Consider the following 25588-nt stretch of genomic DNA (forward strand, 5'->3'; position numbering starts at 1 on the left):
TAATGCCTTGCTATTGTTGAAACTTTTTTTTTTTTAATATAGTAATGTGGTAACTCTAGAAGGCAAAATCTCTCCCTTCCTCAGGTTTTGCTGGGTTTTTAGTCATTATATTTATTGGTTTATTTTAATTATTACACACTGTCTCTGTGCCGGGGGTCAGCCTACATTTAATGTCTTCTCAGGTCTTTTCCGAGCCTTTCCCTGGGCCTGCACGGTCACTTGCTGGTTTTTTCCCCCCCATGTGTGCAGTTGTTCTGGAATGTCCTAGTCTTTAACGTGTGGCTCCCCAAAGGGGAAAAGTGGAAAACAAAAGGGGGATAAGAGGGCACTTATCCCCTTGAAGTCACTCGAGCTGGAGCTGGAGGGGTGACAGCAACGGCCGCCAGCCTCTGAGTCCGCGCCTGTGTGGTCAGAGCATGGCCTCCGGCCGTTTGGGGGACGGGGTCCTTTTCGTCCACCTGGCTTCTGCGGGCTGCTCCAGAAACACGTGCCCGGCTGCCTGCCACACGGCTGGGGCGCGGGACGGGTAGGTGCTGCTGTGCTGCGAGCTGGAATGGACCAAAATCGACGACTTCTCCCGGACACGTGGCAGGCCTCGGGCAGAGTCCAGACTTCCAAAGCAGTCCCATCACACAGGTTCCGTCCCTGCTGTTGTCATCTGGGGGGGAGAGATTCCCGGGGCCCCTGCTCTGCCGTCTTCCCAGAATCCCCTGTCTCAAGTCCCTCGCTGTTCACTTTATTTTGCAGTGCGTCCCAGCGCCCAGTAAGTGCGCCGGCTTGTGCACTCGGGTTTATCACTGTGGATATCTAACGTAAAAAAGTCGCTAACTTGCCGTTTTCTTCCTTTTCTGTCTGAACAGGAAGACAGTGACCCGCCCATTCACGAAAGTCTCAGCATAGAAAATACACTGTGGGCGAACACCATTGTGGCGTCAGGTAAGAAGTAAGCTCTTACGTTAGCGTGGACGCTCACACACGGGAGATTCTGCACAGTGTCTCTGGAAGTGCCTGTCCCACACGGGGACCTTAACAACATGCCCTGGGGGCCGGGGGCAGGCCCTGGGGCTGTGCGTCCCAGGCCAGCGCTGGCTGTGGCCCGTGTGCCACCTGGCACGTTCACTCTGAGGGGCAGGGCCCAGAGCCGCCGCGAGCAGTGTGCCTGCCCTCTGTGCCTCGGGGCAGGGGCGCTCTGCTGGCCGTGACGACTGACTCTCTTCGGCAAGCCTGTCGGTGCCCCCGGGGCGCGTGGTCCTTACCGAGAGGCGGCGGGGCAGGGCCCGGGGCGCGTGGTGGCCTTTGAGGGATCTTCCAACTCCTCCTCAGTCATCCGCAGAATTCATCGGAGGCCACTGTGGTGGGTTGTCTGTCGGGGAGGAAAGTATTAGATGAGGCAGGGGGGACCTTGGGATGTAGTTCATGTTGGGCCTTTGGGGGCCAGGGTAAGGGTCCTTCACTTTTTTTGAGTGAAAGTGGAGGATGTTGGAGTATTCCTAGTGGCTGAACAGGAAGGTCACCTAAATTTACGTTTCGGAAAGTGAAGATCTCTGGAGTATTGAAATCTAAATGATGATCAGCTTTCCAGAAAAGTAGTCGACTTGTCAGTGGTAAGTGGGACTGAATCTGAGAAGCAGGAAGCCCGAAGGATGCTGGTAGGGGTGGGGAGGCCAGGACGCGATCAGGGGAGGGCTGTGTGTCTTAGCTGTGGCCCGACGCTGGCCGCCCTCCTGTCTGGGAGCTCTGTCGCTCTTCTGGTGGTTTTGTAAGAATCCCTCTCAGGGCCGGGCGCCGGTGATGCATGCAGCGTGGGGCGGAGTGCTTACGGGTCCTGGCCTCGGGCGCTCGCGGGCAGGGAAGAGAGACTCTGCTCAAGTGAGGCCGCCACGTCAAGCTGTGTGAAGTACTACGGGGAAGGAGAGGGTGCCCCGAAATCATAGACGCCTCAGTCCTTACCTGGTGAGAGCAGAGCGGGGGCTTAGATTGAGGAATAGACAGGTGCAGCGGGCGAGGGGGCGGAAAGGTGTGGGAGGATTCTTGTCGCACCCGCAGCCGCTTGAGGGCCTGGTGCCCCGTGGGCCGAAGAGGGTGATGCCCGCGTGCCTGGCGCACGGAGAAGAGACGGCCACACACGCAGGGCGGTTCTGTGCGCGTGTGCGCGAGGGCCTGTGTGGGCACGTGTTCACCTTTTAGGGAATGGAGGGTCAACGGGGACTTCACTATACACATGTCTCAGAAAAAGGGTGATGGCATACAGGACAGTTTTCATAGAAATTCCATGAGCTGTTTCAGGATTTTCATACTGATGGATTTTAAAAATCTTCTCAAAATAAAGAGAAAGAGGAAGTAAGGATAGCATGCGCAGGAGAGACTCAGGGGGCGCAGGCCAGGTCTCGGGCCGTGTAGGCCTCGGGGAGGAGAGACTCACGGTGCCCCTGGAGTCGCCGTGGAGGGGGCACCGTCACCAGGAGAGATCTCCGAATCCTGTGCTCACGCTTCCTCCGCGTGGCTGTTTCCTGTTCGCCTCACTGACCCCCGAGGATCACCCAGCCTCACCTTGTTCGTCTCGCTGCACGGGCCACGGACTGTGGCTCAGAGAGGCCCACGTTAGCGTGGTCACGCGGCCAGGCTGTCGCAGGGTCAGGATTTGAATCCAGGTGGCTGTCCTCCACAGCGGTCACCCTTCAGCCCATAGCATTTTATAGTTTGTAGACAAATATTTACAACATACCACACGTTAGCTAAGGTTGGTCACGGATTTTACCTTTTCTTTGTCCAGAGTTAGGTTCTGTTTTGTTCCCGTCATATTGAAGACACTCTTTTTAAACCATTCATTTTATTTGATCCTGTGTTTCCTGCATATTGGACTGTGGCCTGTCTCCCCACAGACAGAGAAGCACCCGACCGGAAGGCTCGTTCCCTGTACCCGCCTTCCTGCCCTCTCTCCAGGTGACCTTTCACCGGTGGCCCCTGCTTGTGCACCCTGGCCGTGCACGCATTAGGCATCAGATACGCTTGCCGTCCTGAGAACCGTTTCTTGCCCCATGATGTGCAGACTTCAGTTTGCCCGGGGTTATTTTGTCTTCCAAGAAAGTATTTCTGTCGCTCTAAAACCATCCATTCAGAAAAATTTAAATAAGACACATCTAATTTTAATTTGTGTTTGGACATTTAAAAAATGCAAACTGTTTTCATTAATTTGAAATATTTTAAGACATCCTTACCTTAGTTAAAAACCTTAATAATGTGAGCAATTAAGGGCTCGTGTCTTCTTTATAAATACTTGATTACAAGTTGAGAAGGAAAGATTGGAATTTTTTTCATCTTATTTTTTTAAATGTTACGTGTCAACGGGATTCAGGTTGCCTCCTGCGTGAAGTGAACACAGACCTCCCTCCCCGGCCCTGGGGTCCTGATGCGTGGGGTCCTGATGCGTGGGGTCGAGGACTCGACTTAACAACACAGAGGACCCGAGGACTGAGGGTCCCACAAGAGGGGCAAACACAGGTGCTCATGGTGCCGCCCTCTTCTTCCCCTTGTAGGATTCGTAAACGTCTTTTCTCCAGAGCAGAGTCATGTCCCAGAGAGCGGCCGTGGCAGCCAGGGTTGAGCACACTTAACTGCCAAGAGCCTGGAAGCAGAGATGTGCATCTGGGGCAGGGCTGCTGGGCGTGTGTGCAGACGGCGGTCTAAGGTGACCCCCCCCCCCAGAGCAGGGCTGCTGGGTGTGTGCGCAGATGGGGTCCTGGATGACCGACCCCCCGCCCAGGGCAGAGCTGCTGGGCATGTGTGCAGACGGGGGTCCAGGGTGACCCCCCCCCCCAGGGCAGGGCTGCTGGGCGTGTGTGCAGATGGGGGTCCTGGGTGACCCTCCCAGGGCAGGGCTGAGGAGCATGTGCTTAGACAGGGGTCCAGGGTGACACCCCCCCCCCAGGACAGGGCTGATGGGTGTGTGTGCAGACAGGGGTCCAGGGTGACCCCCCCCCAGGGCAGGGCTGCTGGGCGTGTGTGCAGATGGGGTCCTGGATGACCGACCCCCCCCCCCCAGGGCAGGGCTGCTGGGCATGTGTGCAGACGGGGGTCCAGGGTGACCCCCCCCGGGCAGGGCTGCTGGGCGTGTGTGCAGATGGGGGTCCTGGGTGACCCCCCCAGTGCAGGGCTGAGGAGCGTGTGCTTAGACAGGGGTCCAGGGTGACCCCCCCCCCCCCAGGACAGGGCTGATGGGTGTGTGTGCAGACGGGGGTCCAGGGTGACCCCTTTGGATATGAAGTAATTCAGTGTCAAAAGAATTTGGACATACAGTTTTTGGTTTTTGGTTGTTTCATTTTTCTTGGTAATTTTGGGCACGGCATTTTCTAAAACTAGTCCTCATGACAGATTAGAAATTTGAAAATCAAACCTGTCCCTTTAGCATGCATAGTTTGTGAGGCTCCTGCTGCAGAGAGGTTGGTGGATTAGAACTGGGGTGGCAGGAGAAGCTGTCCCCTAGGGTCCACTGGAGGGACCCGACCCGGAGAGCTCTGGTGTGGGTGCACACGACAGCGTGGTGGTGAAGCATTGCCACAGCGGGGGGGACCGCAGGGACACGCCAGCACGCGGTTCATCGCTCCCAACGAGGGCTGGGAGTTGCTGCTTCTCAAACCTTGCGTGTCATGGGGCGGGCGGTCTTGGCAGCTAGGAGGTGGGGGAGGCAACTCTGCCCTCCCTTCCGGCCCATCCGATCCCCACCCCCCGACTGTGTGCACAGCTGGTGGAGCCCAGACCTGGTGCGGGGCACAGCAGCAGCCGCGTCCCTGGCCTCGGTCTCTCCGTGTGCATCCGGGTGGGGTCTGGCACCTGGGTCACCAGCACCCTCGGCCGCTGGCCGGAGTCTTCGCCGTCCCCACCATCCTGGGCACGTGGAATCGCTGTAGCGGATGGGCAGCCCGTGCTTGGGGGTTTGTGGAGACGGGTGCCGGGAAGGTGGTTTTCACACTGACCCGGCAGGTTCCTAACTGATGGTGCACAATGGCTCTCTGGGTCCGTCTGTCTCTACGACATGGGATCCTTGTCAGACTTTCTGATGCCTGTGCTCTGTTGTGTCCCCTCCCTGGTCTCTTGATATCCCCTTCCCCACATGCACACTGTTGCCACGTATACAGGGCGTATGCGACCTCTTAGCCCATACCGGTCCATAACTAGGTGCCATTTGTCAACGAGAGTGGAGAGTCTTCCAAATACTTCGTGCTGATTTGAGTAACGTTAGCAGTCAGAGCGCATGAGAGGCTCAGAAGAAAATGCACTCCACACGGAGGACTCATTTCTGTTGAGCAGGAAATGAGGTAACACACGAGAGCCTTCACCAGACTTGAGTAGATTATGCAAGTAAGATTACACGAGGACTCTGTTAAATACTCACCACATGTGGGGGATGTGGCCCACAGACTCCGATTCTGTGCGAGGGCTGTGTGTGTCTGATTGTGTACGATGCCTGTGTGTGTCCGATCCTGTATGGTATCTGTGTAAATCTGAGTGAATTGTTCCTTGTTAGCTTTCACTATTTCTCATATTTTGATGCTTTTAACTGTGATGCCAGCCTAGAGTCAACATTGCTAATAATTTGTCTGGATTTTAGGACAGGTTTTGTAGCCTGATTAATTTTTTTTGTCCTGAGACTTGTTTGTTCTGCTAATATTAAAAATAATTTTGTAGTTTGTCTTGTTTTTTTGTTTTGCTTTTTTAACATTAGCTTATGTAACGGTAGACACTTTCATTTTTTAATTTTTTTCTTAAAAAAATTTTTTTTAATGTGTATTTATTTTTGAGAGAGACAGAGACAGAACACGAGCAGGGAAGGGGTAGAGAGAAAGGGAGACAAAGAATCCGAAGCAGGTTCCAGGCTCTGATCTGTCAGCACAGAGCCCGGCCCGGGACTTGAACCCACCAAATGTGAGAGCATGACTTGAGCTGAAGTCGGACACTTAACCGACTGAGCCACCCAGGTGCCCTGTGACATTAGACACTTCCATATTTTGGTTAAGTTAAACTTGATGGGCAAAAAAGGGAGAAAATCCTGATCCGGTTAGATTGAGCCTTTGGTTCACTGACTAAAGAACGTCTGATGTGTTGGTTTTGAAAGTCCCTTCCGGTCCGGTCGCACCGTGTATGTGCTGTGTCCCCACGCGCTGCGTACAGGGCTGCTGTCCGAAGCGTGTCTGGGTAATACCGCGGGAAGGTAGCCTGTGTGCAGTTTGGGCCAGCCTTCATGCTGCACGGGGGTCACTGTTTTCGGGACACGGTAAATCCGAGCCTCACAGCTTTCCGGATGGCACACAGTTAAAAGCGGGAGCGGGGGTGGGGGGATGCTTATTTTCAAATAAAAATGTGTAACCTCTGCAGATACGACCGCTGAGGTCCTGTGCCATCTCCCGCCTCCCTGAGCGCTCTGCGGAGGAGATCGGTCGCAGGGTCGCGCGAGTAACTTGCAGCTTTCTGTTCGCGTGCACCCAGGGGCTCACTAAGATCACGTGCGCTCCGTGGGTCCTAATGACTCGCGACATTTCACACGTTACAGTAGCGTGACGTCACAGAGTTTTTGTATCACTGTCGTCTCCGTGAGTCCTGCTCGGCAGCCGCGGACGTGACCGTCCCCTCACCTTAATCGCTTCTCACCGCCAGAACGTACGAAAAGCAGAAAACCGGGAATGTAAATGATGCCCGGCTGCAGTTTAGAAACAGACTCGAAAGGGCTTTCGCTTGACGTTGCGGAGGCGAGTGCCTCTGAGCCTTTCGGGGGCTGTTCCAGGGGTGTTGCTTCATTCTTCTGCCTCACGCTTGACAGGCCACAAAATGATCGCGTGCGCTTAGGAAACCACACCTCCGGGGGACGTGAATAAAAAAGACCAACGATATCCGCGTTCAAAATCAAATAATTTGTGCGTAATTGTCTCTCACTGCTTTAATTGTATCTGTGCTGGAGCGTCAGCAGAGGCTCCGACTCGCGGTCCCGCCCCAGCCCCTCGTGCGGGGAAGGTGGCTCAGCCGGGGCCGTCCGGGGGCGCGGGTCCCGGGACGCAGCCTCTCCTCACGTACCTCCGGCACCGGCAGACGGGAACGGATGAGGGGCCACCCTTTCCTTGACGGCAAAAAGCGTAGTCGTACATTTTCTAATGTGCGTAGGCGCTGCTTGAGGAATCGTTTGAGTTGTATGTTGAGTGGAGTTTATTTTGAAGTCGAGACTAGACTTTCCTGAACTAGCCCAGTCAGATATGCTGTTGGATAAGTTTATATAAAATTAAGTAGCGAATAATATTTTCCATCAAGACCGTTGATTAGAAAGTGTTCTCTGTGCTCACTCTGAGGACTCTCGGTAAGGACCGCTCTCGTGTTTTTGCAGGTACTGTAATAGGTGTTGTCATTTATACGGGAAAAGAGACTCGAAGTGTAATGAACACATCCAATCCAAAAAATAAGGTAGGCTAGATTAAGGAGCGGCTGCTTTAATGACTTGATTTTCCCTTTCAGTAAGAAAGTGCTGCGCTTCTGAAGAGCTGGTTTGCTTGGGCTTAATATATCCCGTAAAAACACACTTCCAGAGATGGTGGTGATTCCAGATGTGAATTGTCTGTACTTGTGTCACAGCATGCTCAAACTGAACAGCTTCCGACAGTGTCTTTTCTTGCTTAATCAGAGGCGTTTATGTCTCTTAAGTTTTCTCTGTTGGACATATAATTTGCCTGTAATTTGATGGTTAATTGTGGGTCTCTTCAATTTATTTATTTTATAATTTGTTTTAATTTTTTGTCTCGATGGTTCATTTTTAAAATAAAAGAATCTATATTAACATGTTACAGTATTTAATTTGATAGTATGGCATGGTTAAACTTGTTTTATTTAAGTTACTTTCATCGCATAAGAAGCATATTGAAAATCAGATTTTAGTTTTAAAGACTGTTTGATTATATTCCTAAATTGATTGTATTTGTTATATTCCTAAAATTATTATTTATGTAGTCAGCATGTGTGTGTAAGTTAGATTGTAACAAAAAGTTTGAATTGTTAGCTGTTACTTGGATAATACATGCTGTATGTGCTGATGCCTACTTTATGAGAAGTTCATGCTAACTGTGCATTTTACTCATTTTTATTTGAAATATAATTGGAGGTGTGTCTAAGAACAAAAAAAACCCCACTCTTCGTGGATTCATACCTTGCTTTGTGAGTAATAGAAAAAGTTAACTTTCGTTGGAATTTTTAGTACAAAGCAACAGAAGTGAAATAATTCTTTGAGGAGATATTTTAAAGGATAAGATGTGTTTCTTCTTTTCTTCTTTCTTTTTTTAGCTGAATACTGTTTTAAAAAAATAGTTAACCCTTCTGGAGCACCTGGGTGGGGCTCAGTCAGTTGAGCATCAGACTCTTGATTTCGGCGCAGGTCATGATCTCACAGTTTGTGGGCTCGAGCCCTGCGTAGGGCTCTGTGCTGACAGCGTGGAGCCTGCTTGGGATTCTCCCTCTCAAAATAAAGAAATAAATGTAAATCAATAAAGTAAAATAGTTAACCCTTCCAACATTAGGAAGGCATCCGTGACCCTCTGAATGTCTCCCCGTCTGCCGTGCAGCAGAGCGGCACTGACGGCTTCAGGTCTGGAGGGCCCCGGACTCCACCAGGGTCACACGAGTCATCCTGGTGAGCTTGACGAACACTGTGTCTGTCAGGACTCCCAGATGGCTCTGTGTGTGACACATCGGCTAAAGCGAAAGAGAAATGTCGTACTACTAGCATTTTAGTATAAATTCTGATTGTGATAACCGGGAGAATTATGCTTGTCGATTATATTACAGCTTTGCACTAATTTGAAGAAATCAGAGTCCTCAATTCCTCAGTAGAGTTAAATTTATTTGAGAATAAACTATTAAATTATCGACAGAATCGCATGCATACATGCCTATGTTTTCTGGGAAGTACGGTGATTTTTTTTCTTCAGTAAGCAAAACTAGAATGTTCTAATAATGCATGTGTGGGTCGTAGGGTGTGTTTTTTTCCTTAATCGTTTTACTTTTAGGATGAATATTGAGGGTAAATTCAATTTTAAATGTTAAGTTTTAAAGTCTTAGAAGTTGTCCTGTCATTTGACGCGACTCCTGTCTCCGGGCACCTTATTCTTTGGCGCGGCTTACATTCTGTCCCCTCCCGCCGTCCCCGTGCGCAGCTCGCTGTCCACGCGCCTGTGGTTCCGGCTCACGTGCTCTTTTCCGTGGGTGTCGACGCGGGGGCAGTCAGGCGACCTGCCCCGTTGCTGCCTGCGGTGAGGAACTGGCCCAGGGTTTACTGGTCAGAGTCGGTGCTGCCACCAGCCAGCTCTGTGGCCCTGGGCAAGTGGCTTGATTCTGTGTCTTGCTAAGTAAACGTCCCCCGACACTACTGTCTTCCTGTCAAGTGAAGTGTGCGGTGTGAACGAGTGCCATGCTTCTTCAGCCCAGCCCTCGTCGTCAGTCCCGAGATGCTCACTGTGCAAGCAGCCGTGGGGCGCTCTCCCCGACGCCGCCCCGCCAGGCAGCCCGGGGACCCCTGAGTGCCCGTGTGCACAGCCTTCTGCCGCTGCTCCCGTCCCTCCTCCTCCTCCCCCCTCCTCCACCTCCTCCTCCCTCCTCCACCTCCTCCTCCCTCCTCTTCCTCCTCTTCCTCCTCCCCGCTCCCTCCTTCTTAAAAAAATAGCCTTCTAAGTTTCCTTCGTGTTAATGCAAAGTATCTATAAAACGAAGCGTGGCTTTGGCGTTTTGCAGAATGGGTCTCAAAACGCTGCCCTGCCACTTGTCAGCCCCACGTGTGGAGCAAACGTGCTGTCATCGGCTGGCGCCTCTCTGGTGCCTAAGTCAGCCTTCAGGGCTCCCCTTCCGGTGGAAATCAGCGTAACCGTGATAGCCGAGGCCGAGGTGCAGAGCCGACACGCGGCAGGCGCTGTGGACGTGACGTCATGAGTCCGCACAGCCCTCAGAGGGAACGGTGTCATCTGGTTTTAGAGCAGGGACATCGCCGTGCGGAAGGCTGCGCCTGTCAGCGTGGGGCTCGCTTCTCCGTGAGGGCGCTGAGGGTCACAGAGCTCCCATGTGCTGTGAAAACACCTCTGTAAATCAAGGCGTAAGAAGAAGAAAATCTCTACGTTTGCGTATATTATTAAGTCTTTCGAAGCGTTAAGTGCCAGGTTTATAAGAGAAAACTTCAGGAAACGTTGTGAGCGTGCTACAGTGGGCAGAGAGGAGCAGCTGTAGTTTCTCCAGGGGAAGCACTGACCCATGCTGGAGGAAAGGGTTCGGTGACACTCAGATGCCTGAAGAAAGGAGGACAGAAAGTATCGTTCGCTCTAAGACACTGTGTGGAGAACGTCCCCGTGTTCCTGGACATCTGAGACGGCTGCTGGAAACAAGGAACCCCTTCAGAGGCAAGTCGGATCGTGTACCCGAGTGTCCCTCTCTAGGGAGGCACACTGCTCGTCCTCCTCAGTCCCGGGGCCACCCTGGGCGCAGCGAGCGTGCGGGGCGCCGACCCACGCGGCGGTCGGCGGAACTTGACCGTGCCGCTCGTGACGGCAGAGTCGCCGCAGCTGGAAGTGCGTCTTGTGAGCCCCGTCTCTGCGTCGTGCCGCCACTCAGACCGCCCTGAAGCCACGGCGGCCTCCTGTGACCGAGACCTTTCTCCTCAGGGCGCGTGACCGACACGACAGCCGGCGGTCCTCCCGGCCCCTCGGGGAGCCTCCTGGACGCGGGCTTCCGTGGCACCGGGGTGGAGGCCCCGGCCACGGCGGGTTACCTGCTGACTCCCGCGGCTTCCTCCGGGGAGGGGTGGCCCCGGGAGGGTACGGGCCCTCTTCTCGGGGAGAAGCGGGGCGTCTCGATGGCCTGGTACCGCTGGCTGCCCCGGCGTGGCTGCGGATGAGAGTGTCCGGGCCTCGTGCGTACAGGGCAGACCAGACGAGCCTCCTGAGACCCCGCACGGTGCGGGCGGGGAAGGGCTGACGGAGGAGGGGTGCCAGGAGGGCAGGGCGGAAGCGGCGGGGGGCGGCCGCGAGCCACGGAAGGGGACTAGCGCGTGCCCTGCCGGGAGAGTCCCGCGGACGTGGGCGTCGTCGTGTGCCCCGCGTTCCCGTGGGGCCAGACGCTCGGGCCGGGGCACAGGGCCAGGATGTCACCCATTGCGTTTCTCTGCGGTGAGAAAATGCAGAGCTACCGGTGCCTTCCACGGAAGGGGAGCGGCGCTCGGTTGACGCAGGAGAAAATGCAGCATGTGGGCCGACGGTTGTCAGGGGCAGTGACTCCAGCGTGGAGAGAAGGTTCTCTCGGCTTCCTGGGTTCGGAGGGGCGCGGTTCCCCTCTCACTCGGGGATGTGTTTGCCCGCCGCCCTCGCGAGCGAGCGGAGACAGGCGCGTGCTCGCTTGTGGAGCTGCTTCCAGCTTCCCGGGTGGAAAGCCCTGCGTGAACGCCGTGCTGGCGGAGGGAAGGCCAAAGCCAGCGGTCACCACAACGGAGACGGTGGAGAGCGGGACGCGGGACGCAACGGGAAGCCCTGGAGGACCCGCGCCTGACGGTGAAGGCTCGTCAACTCCAGAGCGACGGTAAGGAGCCCCCTGCTGGGAGTCAGGTTAGTGACGGAACCAGTAAGGAGGGTGTGGCCTTCTCAGGCCTAAGGTCAGGAGCCCCGGTGGCCGCTCTGAAGTGCCGGGTCATGGGCGGGAGGGTCGGGGGGTACAGGGCTGACAGCGGCCTCCCAACGAGGCGGACGGGCGGCCAGCGTGCCGCAGGCCGTGATCCGCGACGTCACAACCCTTCGCCCCACGGCCCGTGGCCCTGCCCCGCGCCCCGCAGTGTCCCGCTGGCTCCGGGGACGTGAGTGTGACTTCCCCACGGAGGTCAGACGGGCCTGTTCACCGGCATCCTGGAGCCACGTGTAGGGACGCCGGCTGTGTAACCACCGTGACGAGCCGCTTCGTAAAACCTGTTGTTGACCTTGTCCTCCTACCCGTCTCCTGTTCCGAGCCTTAAGTGGGCCACTTCTTTTTGTCTTCGTTGTGTCTATTCTTTCCTCTCTAGCTGCTGCTTAAAAAGAAAAGCTCAAGCAGAAAAGGAAGGGGCGCCCTCCCTGCGCTGCTCCTGGGGTCCCAGAGGCTACCACTGTGTCCCAAGTATGCGTTTTGAGAAACAGAAATTCAGGCAGTTTCTCTAGCTGCTGCCTCAGCCACCTGTCTTACTCTGTGACCCCTCTGTGTCCACACAGCCTTCTTTCGTGGCCCAGCTGAGCGGCGCAGGGTTGGAGACTTGGGCCTCCCCTGTGCCTGCACTGAGGCCGCCCCGGGGATCTCCTAGATCTCCCGAGTCAGAAGCAGGGAGATGCAGCCTCGTCTGGGGGCCGTGACACAGGCCGCCTTTTCCTTAGTGGTCGTGACAGGAAAGAGAATTTGTAGGCAAGTTAAGCTACAACCAAACCCACTTGCTGACAAGTGGCCCACTTTAATGAATCCTTTTAAAGTGATCCTTGAAATCTAAGTTGATAATTTTATGTAATCAGAACATACAGCTTTATGAATATTACGAGGGTTTACCAGAATACTTTTTAAGAAAACGTAGCACGTTTTATCCAGACATGGGGATTGACAATAAATCCTCCCAGATTGTCAGATGGAGGAGACATCTGAGGTAGAGAGAAGTTCTCCTGGCTCCTTTTCAGGGTTAGCACGCTTCCTCTCCCGCACTCGCTGACGGCAGGTGCAGAGCAGGGAGGTGGGGTCTACTCAGTCTGAAATTTTTTGTTTATGTTTACTTATTTTTGAGAGAGAGACAGAGTGTGATTGGGGGAGGGGCAGAGAGAGAGGGAGACACAGGATCGGAAGCAGGCTCCAGGTTTCCAAGCTGTCAGCACCGATCCCGAGGCGGGGCTCAAACTCATGAACCGTGAGATCACGACCTGAGCCGAAGTCAGGTGCTCAACCGACTGAGCCACCCAGGCGCCCCTCAGTTTGAAATTTTTATCTTAAAACTTTGAACAAATCAAAAGTTTTGATTACTAAGTGCTTTAATAATATTTGGTGAAAGTTTAAATTACAAGGAATGCAACTCGAGTAATGGACTGTTCTATAAAACCTAGCTTGAGACATATTTAATAAGATGATACTTGATTACATTTAAGACAGAAAAATTCTTCCAGGAGGTTAAGAAAAATCAATTGTGACAGGTTGCCATTTTCATGCCATTCATAATAATAAGTTGCCCAGAGCAAAAGCATCCAGGATGAGGCGATAATACAGATTGCTTCAAGCAGTTATTGTAGTCCCTCGGGCATATTGATTCGCGTTCCTAATAAAAAGATGCTCTCCGACGTCTCACTGACAGACAGACAGGTGATATGTGCCATTATGTGAATTAGAGCCTCTTCCCTGCATTGTTGTCGGGCGTTTGCAGAGAACAGAACAAAACAGAACCGGCCAGGCTGCACTTTGCAGGGTGCGATACCAAGGCTGTTCTGGAGAACACTTTTCTTACTTCAAAAAGGACAGTTTATTAATATTTTAAAAGTTGCTTTGACCTACGTTAAGACGTTACGATAGAATAACTTATTTTTCTCTTTTCTCATGGCTGTGTGATCAGTGCAGCCCTTAATTTGTTTCATAGTTGCCCTCTTGAGGAATAAAACATCTTTGGGTTTAAATACGTGCTAGCAATGCGATCACGTGCCTCACGAAGGCACTGCGTGTTGTCGAGCACGGCATCGTGGTGGATCTCCGTCGAGCTCCGGGAATGCTGTTTTGGATAGCTGTTATTAACATTAACAAGCCGTGGTGTTTGAAAGCCTCCTCGGGAAAAGATTCACTAGAGGAACCAGTAGCTCAGCGGCGTGCAGACGGGACCCCGGGTGGCTCTCGGCACTCGGGCAGTGCGCTACACCGCGTTCGCCACACTTGTGTGACTGCACACGTTAATATTACAGCTGCTCACAATTAAAAGTTGTGTTTCTTCATCAGCAGTGTGAATGTAAATAAACTTATAATTTCAGGAAAGCAATAAAGAGGCAAAATGCTAAATGCTTCGAAAGCAGTCCTAATGATAACATCTGGGACATAATGCTCTATCAGAGTATGCAGCAAATATCTACACCAGAAAACCTGGATTTAGTCCCTAAGTTCCTCTTAAATATGAATCTGATTATAAAGCAGGTGTTCTAAGTAGGAACGCAAGCCTATTTGTCATTTAAAATAAAATACATACTTGGTCTCACTAAAGAGACTTAGTTGGACACGGAGTTCTCAACGAGGAGGGCTTCCTCTCATTTGTTGTGTGTTCAGTGAAAATACTTGACTGTATTTTGTCATTTCCAAGCCGTATTGGTTAAATTCTTCGTAATCAAAATCTTAACAAAGAAGTAGAATTCATTCAAGAAGCAAGTAAGCGTTTTCATGATTGTTTTTGTTTTTTGAAACCTGGAAACCTTATTCCGAGGCCATAAAAATGGTTAGAAGCTTCTGGAAGGTGTGGAGCCTTGTATATCACGCCGTCTCCATCTCACTTTGTGTGAGCTTGCAAAACGGAGCCCTTCCCCCGGGCCATCCTGAGGGGCTCTGAGGGGCCGGTGAGGGGCAGGCCCGAGAGTACAGGGCCGTCGTCGAACTGGAGGAAGGTGGGGTGCTGGGGGGCAGCGCGATGTCCCCGTCGCTCCGAGAAGTGGCATCTTCTTCCCAGGAGGGCTGTGTCACCATGGGCGCAGTGGGGTGTCGGCGTGGCCATCCCGGGTCGGGAACAGGTCACGTGCGTGGAGCGTGGCCAGAAGCAGACTTTCCTGGGCGGGGAGCCCCAGCCGGTTCAGCTAGGAAGGAAGGTCGTTTGGTTTCCTCTCTGTGCCCTGGGAAGGCCGACTGTGCAGGGTCCTTGGCCCCACCTGGCTCCTCAGAGCGAGAAGCCCATCTGGGGCCGGGGGGTGGGGGGGCACCGACCGGCCAGCGCTCGGCAGGTCGTGTGACATGCTTGTCCTCGGGGCTGGCCCCTTGCGTGAGGCGCCTCCAGCTCGCTGCCGGCGACCGAGGCCCTCCCAGACGGCCGGCCCCGTGTGGGAACACCCCCCTCCCGGTGCTCCGCTGGCCCCACGTGGGAACACGACCCCCCCCCCGCCCCGCCAGTCCTGTGCGGGGATACCCCCCCTGCCCCCGTCCTGTGCCAGCCCCACGTGGGGACCCCTGTCCCGTGCTGGCCACCCTTGCGGTTTCGAGCGTCTGGCACGGCTCCTGCCACACTTCCTGAGCGATTGCACAGCTTTCCGAAGGAGCTGCTCATTTCTTCTCCCTCCACAGTTAATTTTTTCTAAGTGATAATTTTTTTAAAAATACTCCTCAGAAGCAAATCTTAAAACATCTGGTTGCAACTTAATTGTCTTTTCATGCATCTGAAAATGTATTTGGATGCTACTGTTTTTTAAAAATTTGAGTTGTTGACGTTAGAGTAGCAACTGTACCAAAGTTTCTTTTTTTAAAACCGTGTTAACTAAAACATGTGTATGATAAATTTAACATGAAATTAAATGGCTTCTTTTCTCCTCTGTAATTAGCAGTGTCAGCTAATAATTACCTTTTGTAAAACTTTAAAATATATCGTGTGTGAGTGAGTGTGAGAGCTTTCCCACTGTGATCGCACCAGACGTCTCTGAAAGCCTTGTTTTTAAACTGCGTCAGACCATCAAAATGAAAACTTTTTTGAGGCCTTGAGTCAGAATGACATTTTGAACTCTTGTCATTTGAACACAGGACACAGAAACTTGTGGGGGATAAATTACACATCAGACGTTCCCTCCTTACCTCCGGTATAGATTGAAACTGGTGTGCCAGCGTATGTCCTTGTGGTGCCTCCAAGAGGCAACAGGAAAAGTTTTAAGCGAGCCCAAAACATACAAGTTGCGGGTTAATTAGTCTCTCCCCACAGTGAGCGGAGCCTTCCCGGGGCGAATATTTAGGGCATGTTAGTTGAGATTCTTACTGTTTGGTGGCGGTAAGTCACGGTTCGAGGCGGCGTCCTGGGAGAGCCTGTCGGGCACTTCCCGTGTCGTCAGCGAGCCGTCCACTGACCGCGGGACCGTGTGGGCCTGGTCCCGGCGCGGACTCAGAACCGCCTGCGCCGATCCTGAGCCTTAGGACAGACGTGACCCGTTGTCTGTCTGCCGGTTCCTCTAGTCCGCGAGCTTCCTGCCCGCAGGGACTGCGGGTCTGCGTGTCTGTGTGTCCCCGGCACGGGGTTCGTGCTCAGCAAACGGGGGAACACCCATGTCACCTGGGGTAACGCTTGTGTCCTTGTCTGTGTCACGTTGCTTCCTGCCCTCCGAGCTCCTCAGACGCAATAGATGTTGCACGGTTTACACTGGGAGTGAGAAAGAGTGTATAGAGGTGGCTCTCTCGAAGGTTCTGTGGAGCATTTGGGGGGGCGTGTGCACACGTGTGATAGAGAGCGGGGCTGCCCAGCTGGGTAGCAGAAGCGCTGTGGCAGGTGCCCGGGCAGGGGAGCGGCTGCAGGCGAGCGCACGGCCCTGATGGCGCTGGGCCCCAGCGCCCTTCGTACCCGACTCTGTCTTTCGTGCCCGTTCCGGGATCGTTACCTGTTCTGTCCCTGAGTGGCGCATATACCCGAGCACCTTCAGCCCCGTGTCTGCCCCGTTACCGTAAAGCTGTCATTTGAGAGACACTGTTTGTGTTCTCTGCCGCAAAGAGACGTTCCAGATTGATCTTGTAGCTTCTTTGCCCCGTCCTGGGTGCAGTCAGCAGAGAATGGTAGTTGGAAGTCAGGGTCCGGAGCTGGGTGTGCTCGTGGCTGTCGAGATGCGCCGTACCCAGGCCCAGGCATCGGGCAGAGTAAGGAGACGGACGGACGCATGGGCAGGAAGATGGGTGGATGGCTGGAGAGATGGACAGATGTGGGCACATCCACACACCACGAAGCCTGTTTTTATGTAAGTATATTGATTACCCTGAGTTCAGACACACTTCCTGCTTCAGTTCGGGTCCATAGGGTTTCTTCTAGTTTTCTCCTTCCGTGTCGGAACTCCTTTCCCTGAGAGTGAGAATGTGGTTGTGGCTACCTCGATGCATTTACTTACGTGACCAGTGCCCACACTTGCCGGCTGCACCCCTTTCCTCCTGTTGAACTCCAGCATATCTGAGCCAGCCCATCCTTGCCTGTGTCCTTCCTCCATGGGCTTGGCCCCAGCCCCCCACCTGGGCCTGTGCCCTCGTGGGGGACTGGGCCACTCTGCTCAGGCGCATTCATGTGTGTTGTGTTTCGAAAGGGCGGGGACACATTAATTATTCTCCAATGTTTTTTTTTTTTTCACTTTTATTTCATTTCTTGGGGGCTAAAGCCATTGCTTATTCGTTTTCTAGACCTCAGCCCAAGCGTATAGCATGTTACATGTTCAGTGCATCCTGATGGAGCAAACAGATGAGTCCGTTGTTGAGAGAACCGATAGAAGATGTAGTAAACACTTAGAGTATCATCCCGAGAGCCTGTAGGTGAGCACAGGATAGTATTTGTCTTTGATCGATGTAAGAGGAAGTGCTCACTCTTTGAGACCGACTGCAGCGTTTCTCTGGTGAGCAGTGTTTTTAGTTTTGGCATCTCCGTGGTCCCGGTCTCCAGTGTCCGCCTAACAGGTGTTCTTCTGTGGGGCCTCCCTCTATCCACGGAAAGCCCTGGGCAGGCACGGGCGCGAGGCCTGATTGTTCATGTGGACCCCGACCCCCACCCCTGCTCCTGCTGAACAGCGGTCCCCGGACCGTGGGCAGAGACGCTGCCGAAACCACGTCCCTCCCCTTTCTCCGTCTGCCACTCCAGAATCCAGTAAACCGGACTGAATGCGAATCGCCTTTTGCCTCTTACTGCTTGGGATTCGAAATGATAACGGTGTCCTGAAAGAGATTACAGTTGAAAGAGGGAATGCGTCGTGGATACGTTTATCTTCTCTTCCCCTATATTTTACAAATAGTAAACCCTCGATAAGTAATGACTTACTTGAGGTAGGAGTTGCTGTGTTGACATTAAGGATAGTTTTGTTTTTTTGTTTTTGTTTTTTAATATTCCAAATTAAGTGACTTCAGAGTTAATGAACAGATTCGGGAAACTAGGCCTGGAGCCCAAAGTTAGGTCTTCAAGCCACAGAGAGGATTCCTGTTGACCTGGCTGTTGGTGCGGGTGCAGCCGCACGCCCGCAACTTGTCTTCCCCGTGGGAGTGCTTGCGGCTGGGCCGCGTGGCTGCGGGACACAAACCACGTGCCGTTGAGAAGCAGAGAAGGAGACGAAGGTCACATTGCTACATAAAGTCCATTAACCTGTGGGGACGAGCGGGCTGCATGTGACACGATTTAGAGAGGGATTTATTGTGTTTGGGTTGGGTATTTAGTCATGCGAGCGACAATTTTCCTAAGTTAAAGTCAATAATTTGTGTTTTTATTACAATTCATAGCCTTAAGACACAGACATGGTCTGAAACCCACAACACAGAAAACAGAATTTTCATAATGGACCCTTTTAATATGTTTTTAATTCCAAACAATATAAAGAAAAATGACTACTTCCAAGTTGTAATTTCGGGCTGAGATGATGCATTGGTTCTGTCCTTCAGATAAATGCAGATGGCTTTGCAGCAGCTTGACTCCGGGAGAGCGCACTCTCAGCCTCGTTGGCAGTCAGGTCAGGTTACCAAAGAGTGCACTCTGGATTCTAGAAGAATATCAGATTGAAAAGTTCCCTCACGTTCCTTAATTAGTCCCGAATTCTTACTCGAGATCTGTCCTTAAAGCTTGGCTGTCTGCATGAAGAACCGTAACGATTGCAACGATATTTAGGGTTGCTAATTAACACCAGTCAATAAGTAAACGGGTTCTTGCACATCTTAAAGTGTCTGTGTCATCGCACAGTTTCATTTAATACACGTTTCGAATCGTTTTAAGGACGTGTAACGTGCCAGGTTGTGAGTGTTCCGTCTCTGTTTTGACGCTGACTCAGTACGTTGGACGGAAGGGGCGGGGGGAGGGGGGGAGGCTACGCAGGGCCTGGGTCTGTTTTCCAAGTGCCACTCACCGTGCTCTGGAGGGGACAGTCCGCATGCAGGTTTTAAGAGTGAATGAAGAGCAACTCCATCATTTCCCCTTAAAGAGGATCTCAGTAGTTCAAGAAGTCCAAAAGTGTTGTTTTGCTAGCGTTGCAGTACTGGCTTCTGTGGTGAGGTGGGAGACCTTCGGCTCGTGTCACCCTGGTGTGTGGGGAGGGGGGGCCCGGCCCACGCCTGCTCGTTGTCGGCTCTGAATCTCCGTTAGTTTGGTCGTTGGATGCAGGTCGAGCTGTTGGCTGCTGTTATTGATTGATACGTAGTTGCTTCTGCTTATAACTGTTTGCTACCAATTCACCTTACACGTTTCATACTGAGAAAGTGAGCATAAATGCTCAGTCTGTATTTAGTGCCTCCCGGCTCTGCTGAGAACTGCCTGGAGTGCTGGTAACTTGCTCCTTCGTCATTGGCGAACACTTGCTCTGTACACCAGGTGCTTCCGGAGGGAAGGAGGTACGTGGGGACACAGACCCCCTTCCCTCAAGGAGCGTGTCGCCCGCCCGGTGGGACACACGTTAACAGACCTGGCCGTTACAGTCTTGCCCGTCGTCGGGTGTGTGGGGAGCACCGAAGACGGACCCTAACCGACCCGGGGTGGTGAGGGAGGTGGGGCCCGGAGGGGCCGGACCCGAGGAGGGGGCTACAAGGCCGGGGACGTGCCCCGGTCCCGGACCAGGAGCGACGGGGTGCTGTTGGTGTGTGTGCAAGGAAGGGGCGGCAAGAGTCGTCCTTGAAGACACGCTCAAGGGCTGGGTCACCCAGGGCCCTCTGTGCCGCCGAGGAGGGCTTGACCCACACCCCCGACCCCGGGCGGAACGAGCTGAGGGGCGGAGGTGTGTGTGGTGCGGTGGGTTGTCGTGCAGCTGTGTGCAAGGCTGTGCCAGAGCGAGGGAGACGCACGCCAGCCGGCCGGACGGCACGAGAGCGAGGAGGTGCCGTCGCGCACTTCATGTACAGCACGTCGTCCGGCACTTCGTAACTGCTCCAAGTAGGTCCACGAACAGAATAGAGGACCCAGAAACGGACCCCCACGCGTGTGGCCAACGCATCTCCAACAGAGCGGGAAAGAATATCCAGTGGAAAAAAGACAGTCGCGTCGGCAAGTGGTGCTGGGAAAACGGGACAGTGACGTGCAGGAGAAGGAACCCGGGCCACTTTCTGACACCAGACACACGAGAACTAGAATTTGTAAAATACCAACGTGAAGCAAAAAATACGTAGCCTAGTGCTCAGCTTTTGAGTTTCTAAGTAGATTTAAAACAAACAAACAAACGTAATGGTCTTGAGAACTGAGACTTTGATTTGAAAGAACTGTGCGCTTTGAGATTTAAGAAGTCGGGTCTTCAGGGAACCCAGGTAGAGTTTATTTGTGGGCGGTACAAAAGAGAGATGACACGAGCAAACCGTCCAGCGTGGGCGTCCCCGCGATGTCTTAGCCTGCCCTGGACGGGACAGGACACGAAAGACAGGTGTGGATGTTGCTGCCTCCCAGACCCCCCCCCCCTTCCCCGCCAGCGGAGCTGTGCCAGCCGGAGACAGCCTGGTCCCCGGTCCTCTGCATGTGAGCCCCTCCCACGAGTACTGCGGGCTTCACAGTCACACAGGACAGTGCCGGAGGTTTCCATGCCCCCAGGAGGGTGCATACTGGGGAGAAGACCGGGAGAACGGCTGCCATGGTGCCGACGACCGGCCCCGGGATCCAGCACCCAGGGCCGCTACCTTGCGGATAGTGGGCGGAGGGTGGCCTCCCCCGTCCTCAGCTGCTACTGAGCCCCCTCAGCCCATCCTGGAACTTAGAGGTAGGTAGGGGCGCAGAAACAGAATGGCCAAGGCCAGAATGAAATTTAATTTAAATCTGAAATACTAATTGCTAATTGTAGGATGTGACCAGATTATATTCTGCTAGATTGAATGTCTAGGAACTTGTTTTAGGAAAATACAGGTATGCTTTGCACATCCCTGCCTACCTCCTGTAAAAATGGTACCTACTACTCTATAAACTTCCCGAACGTTGGCATACTCGGAGGTAGAGAATTCTAGGTGCGATTAGATATGGTCCTGTATCTCCTGGTCATGGTAGAGATATCGTGGGGACAGATACTGTACTCATGAAAACTGAGTAGGCTTGGGCCAAGGACGTGATCTGTGCTCCTCTAAGAGTTTAGGGTATAGGTCAGAGGAATAGAAGCCACAAAAAGGGGCGGAGCTATGAGTTGAATCAGAGAAGAGTTTCCAGCCAGAGGGGATGATCACCAGTATCAAATGCAGCTAACTAGAAAATAGACACGCATCTGACTGTTGGGACGACTTTGGGGACCTCTAGAAGGTGAAGGTGGAAGTCAGATGGAGGGAGGTAAGGAGAGGGGGGGGAGCGGATGGCCTGACGGGTTTTCTGGGACTGGCTGTTGTTTCTAGGGCAGAAAAAGCGTGGCCACGTTTCCATGGAAGCATGTTTCCAGCCACGCCAGTAGCAGGGAAGAGGTGGACGATTCCAGAGAGACCAGGTCGGCAGAAGCACATCCCAAAGGAAGCGGGAAGGCCTTCAGCAAAGCGGCGGGTGTGCTTGAACCGGATGGGGGGACCTCCCGTTTCACGAGGCAGGAGAGAGAACAGGAGGAAGTCCGGTGGGTGCAGATTCGTCCAGCGGGGTGTAGAAGCCACTCAGCTCCGTGTTCTGGATGAAGCAGGAAGTGTGCTTGTCTGTCACAGTGAGGCCAGCCGGGTGGCTCAGTCCGTTGAGTGTCAGACTTGATGTCTGCTCAGGTCGTGATCTCGTGACCCGTGGGATCGCGCCCCGCGTCGGTCTCTGTGCTGATGCATGCTTTTTCTCAAATAAACGTGACAGAAAAGGAAGTGAAGTCAGGGGAGAGGCCTCTGGCCTTGAGAGAAACCTCGGGGATTTGGAGTGGAGAAGGCTGGAGAGCAAGCCGTGCAAGGCATTGGAGAGATGGATCCGTGTTGCTGAGGCCCTAGTAGAGGCTGGAGCCTGCGTCTCTAGAAGGATTATCTTAAATTGCTGTGTGACTTTCTCCAGCAAGGAGTCCCCAGAAGCAGGGATCCGGATGTTGGGGTCTGCTGACAGGGTTTTATGGCAGGTGACTCAGAGCGAGCTAATGTGTAGGAACAGTCCCCAATGTGTCCAGTGGCTCGGAAACAGCTTGTTCCTGCCTGGAGACTGCTCTTCTTGGGGTGACCGGAAATTTGGGTTTCTCCCAGCTTGTGGTTCTGGCATCCCTGGGGCCTCGTCACTGCCCCTCCATCCTGCTGGAAGCGGAGAGCACACTGTGCCCTCCAGCATCAGCCCGGGAAACCCGCACTCCTGGCCCTTGAGCGGAAAGGAGCTGAGCCCACAAAACCGGTGACTGTCCCCCGAAATCTGGAGACACAGGCTGAGATGTGCTGAGCTGGAGCCGGAAACTGGGTGGAACAATTAAGTGCTCATTGTGACAGATTCTGGAGGACGGCTGTGCACCTAGGCTGGGGCCTGGGTGCTGCCGTCTTGGGGGCTCACTTCCGTGGGCTTTTACGTGCAGAACACCACCTGCTCTGCAAGGCAGGGAGGGGAAAATGGCAAGTGTCTTACTCGTAGACCGTGAAAAGCCTGTCTGGCCTTGTGCCACCCGGGGAGGGCATCTCTCCCACTCAGCCCCCCACTTGTGAAGGTGGCAGATCCATTAAAAACCTGAGTTAGTTACGGAATTCTAGAACACTCCTTCTGTCCCACGCTGTACGCGCACGCCAGCGGGTGGCTGGTGCAGCCGTAGTGGGTCCCCAGCGAGAAAGCCGCACTCAGGAAGCCCAGGTCGGCGGGAGACGGAGAGGTGGACGCCGGAGGTCCTGCCCGGATTCATAGGAAACCGCATGCTAAAAGCTGTTTACGTCAGTTCCTATTACGTGGTGCGTCATGTCCGGCTTGAAACAAACCTCGTAAGACACGCTGCCAGGTAGGGAAAAAGTCTGACGAGATGAAGCAAGCCGCAGGGCCGGGCCCCTGTGTGACCCCGTGTTTGGAGTTAGACCGGGAGCGTGAAGGGTCCATGGTCAACACGTTAAAGGCTCTAATAGGAAAAGTAGACGTTGTGTGAGAGTTAACTAATTTTGAATTTAAGTTTTTAAAGAAGTAAATTAAGTCAATAAATAAACTCGACATCTAAGGAAAAAAAAAAGTTACGGGTCCACCGAATGTCCACATGGGAAAACCGCAAACTGTCCCGTCCCCACCCACATCAAACGGAAAACCCAGATTCACAGGTCAAGAGATGCGACCGAGGTCAGCGGATGTGGACGCTGCCTTCAGGGAGGTGGACACTCAGGACCAAGAGGAGGTGGTGCAAATGAAAATCACTGTAACAGAAACGAAGATCGTCGGTGGTGAGCTTCTCGGTGGGCTGGACACGGCCCAGGGGAGACTCCGCCCAAAGACACGTGCAGAGAGACCTCCCGAACGAGAAGCAGAAAGGAAAAGGAACGGAAGGGGGACCCAGAAGCCTGGAGCGGAGCCCCCGAGGAGCGAGGACACTCTCAGCAATGCAACACACCCCTAGCGGAGACACCGGCCGCAGAGAGGACAGACGGGTAGCTGAAGCAGTAACGCTGAGCGTTCCCTAAAACTGGTGGCAGACGCCAGCCGCGGATCAGGACGCTCGAGGAACACCGAGCCCGGTGAATGCCAGGAAAGGCAGGACCCACTTGTGTGACACTCAGACCGTGGCGACCCAAAGGCAGGGAGCATCTTGACGGAAGCCAGAGGAAGTCAGAGCACCGGCCTGGAAAGGGGCAGGCCACCCCCCCCCCCCACCTCCCACACCGCCGGGAACGGGTGTCCCCTCGCCGTCGCACAGGCCGGAGGAGGGGGCCAGCCCAGGGAGGAAAAGGACAGCTGAAGGGTTAGCCAGAGTCTTCCAGAACCTGGGAGGGAGGAGGAACCGGTAGATTGAACACGACCACCCGGTTGGGAAACTGGAGAGAGGGAGACCCCTCGCCCCCACCGCCTTCCCAGTCACGCTGCCGGACGGCACGAGCAGGAAGGCGAGTGTGCACCCACGTGCCGCCGCGTGCATGCCGTGGGGCTCGGGAGTGCGACGGGTGGCGTGCGGTTTGCGGTCACGCGTGGAAGCGTGGGTCGCCGTGGGGGGACGTCTGTGGGCGCCCCTGTGCCGCCTTAGATGGTCGCGTCCGTTATATGCCGGCTCCTTCTCAGAGCTTCCAGAGGTGCTCTCCGTTAGCGTCTTCTGAGGCGTTAGATCCAGTTTTGCGCCTCGTCGTCCCCCAAGGCGGTCGCCCGCCACACGCCTCGCTCCTAGCACTCCGTCTTGTGCCGTGGAGCGGCGGAGGCTTCCGCGGTGAAGGTTTCCGTCCGTCCTCGCATCGGGTTCAAGAACAGAGTGACATTGCGTCTGCGTTACCCCGTTGTAACTCTTACCTTCCGTTCCCACGCGTGCACCAGAGCGCGCAAACCTGAGGCGTGCGGGTCGGCGAGCCACCTCCCCGTCTGGCACTTGGGCGGGAAAGGGCACTCCGGGAGCTTCCCTGCCTCGCTCTTTCCTCCCCGCGCAGAGCCACCGTCCTGCCTCGGCGGCACGACTCCTCTCGCTCTCCCGTTTGCACCACGCGGTTTCGGGAAGCGTGTTGTGTTGAGCCTGGCTCATCGGGCGCAAAGCTCTGCGTGTGTGAGGCCGGCCGCAGCTGCTGCCGTGTGCCGCGTCGGTGCCCGCGTCCCCGGTGTGACCGCGAGCGCGTGGTGCGTCGTCTGCAGTCGAGGGAGGGAACCTTCGGGCCCCGCCAGCGTTTCGCTGTTCCCGGTGGTTCTGCGGCAGACGTCGGCGTGCGTGTGTCGGCGTGCGCCCAGGCGTGCTTCCCCTGCGTGGGGGCCTGGCCGCACGATGTGTTCACGGTCGCTTCGCATGATCCCAGTCTCCAGGACGAGACACGCTTTTCGTCCGTCCCGGTGCCGGGAGTCCCGGTTCCGCCGTGACCTGGTGCCCGCCCGCATCGCCTGCTTTTCCCGCTGGGAGCGTTGTAGGGATATGTGGGGACGCTTCCTGTGTTCTTTGTCCTCATTTCCCCGAGGACTGATGAGGCTCAGCTCCCTTCCTGAGCTTCCTGGCGGCCCCGGGCATGTTGGTGTGAGAAGCACCCGTGTGTGTCTTTCAGCTGTTTGTCCCCTGGGCCGTTAGTCCTTCCCGTCTCCTGCTGAGCAGGTGGCCGCTAGGGCGTGGGACTCCCCCCACCCTCGAGTTCCTGGAGTCTTGCGGAATAGCGGTTGTCTACTAATCCGGCTGGCCCCTTGTCTTTCTGGTGTGAGGTCTCTCTCTGCCCCAGGTCCCAAAGATATTCCCTTATCTTCTTACCTCTGTCACATCTCTTGACCTGTGAAACTGGGTTTTCTCTTTGGTGTGCGTGGGGATGGGACAGTTTGCGGTTTTCCCATGTGGACATTCAGTGGACCCGTAACCTTTTTTTTTTTTTTCCCTTAGATGTCAAG

At 54.2% G+C, this 25588-nt stretch overlaps 1 protein-coding gene across 15 annotated transcripts in view; it reads left to right on the forward strand.

Moving 5' to 3' along the window:
• The window catches only part of ATP9B (ATPase phospholipid transporting 9B (putative)), a 251509-nt gene that overhangs the window by 126805 nt on the left and 99116 nt on the right, over positions 1-25588 (forward strand). For 13 of the 15 annotated variants that reach the window (XM_045041291.1, XM_023242122.2, XM_023242125.2 and 10 more), the window contains 2 exons: positions 861-936; positions 7370-7446. In XM_045041291.1, coding sequence (XP_044897226.1) covers positions 861-936; positions 7370-7446 — 153 coding nt within the window. The remainder of the gene's footprint in view (positions 1-860; positions 937-7369; positions 7447-25588) is intronic. The other 2 variants (XM_045041296.1, XM_045041295.1) reach the window with 1 other exon arrangement.

This window comes from Felis catus, chromosome D3 (genome assembly GCF_018350175.1).
Source record: "Felis catus isolate Fca126 chromosome D3, F.catus_Fca126_mat1.0, whole genome shotgun sequence".
NCBI lineage: Eukaryota > Metazoa > Chordata > Mammalia > Carnivora > Felidae > Felis > Felis catus.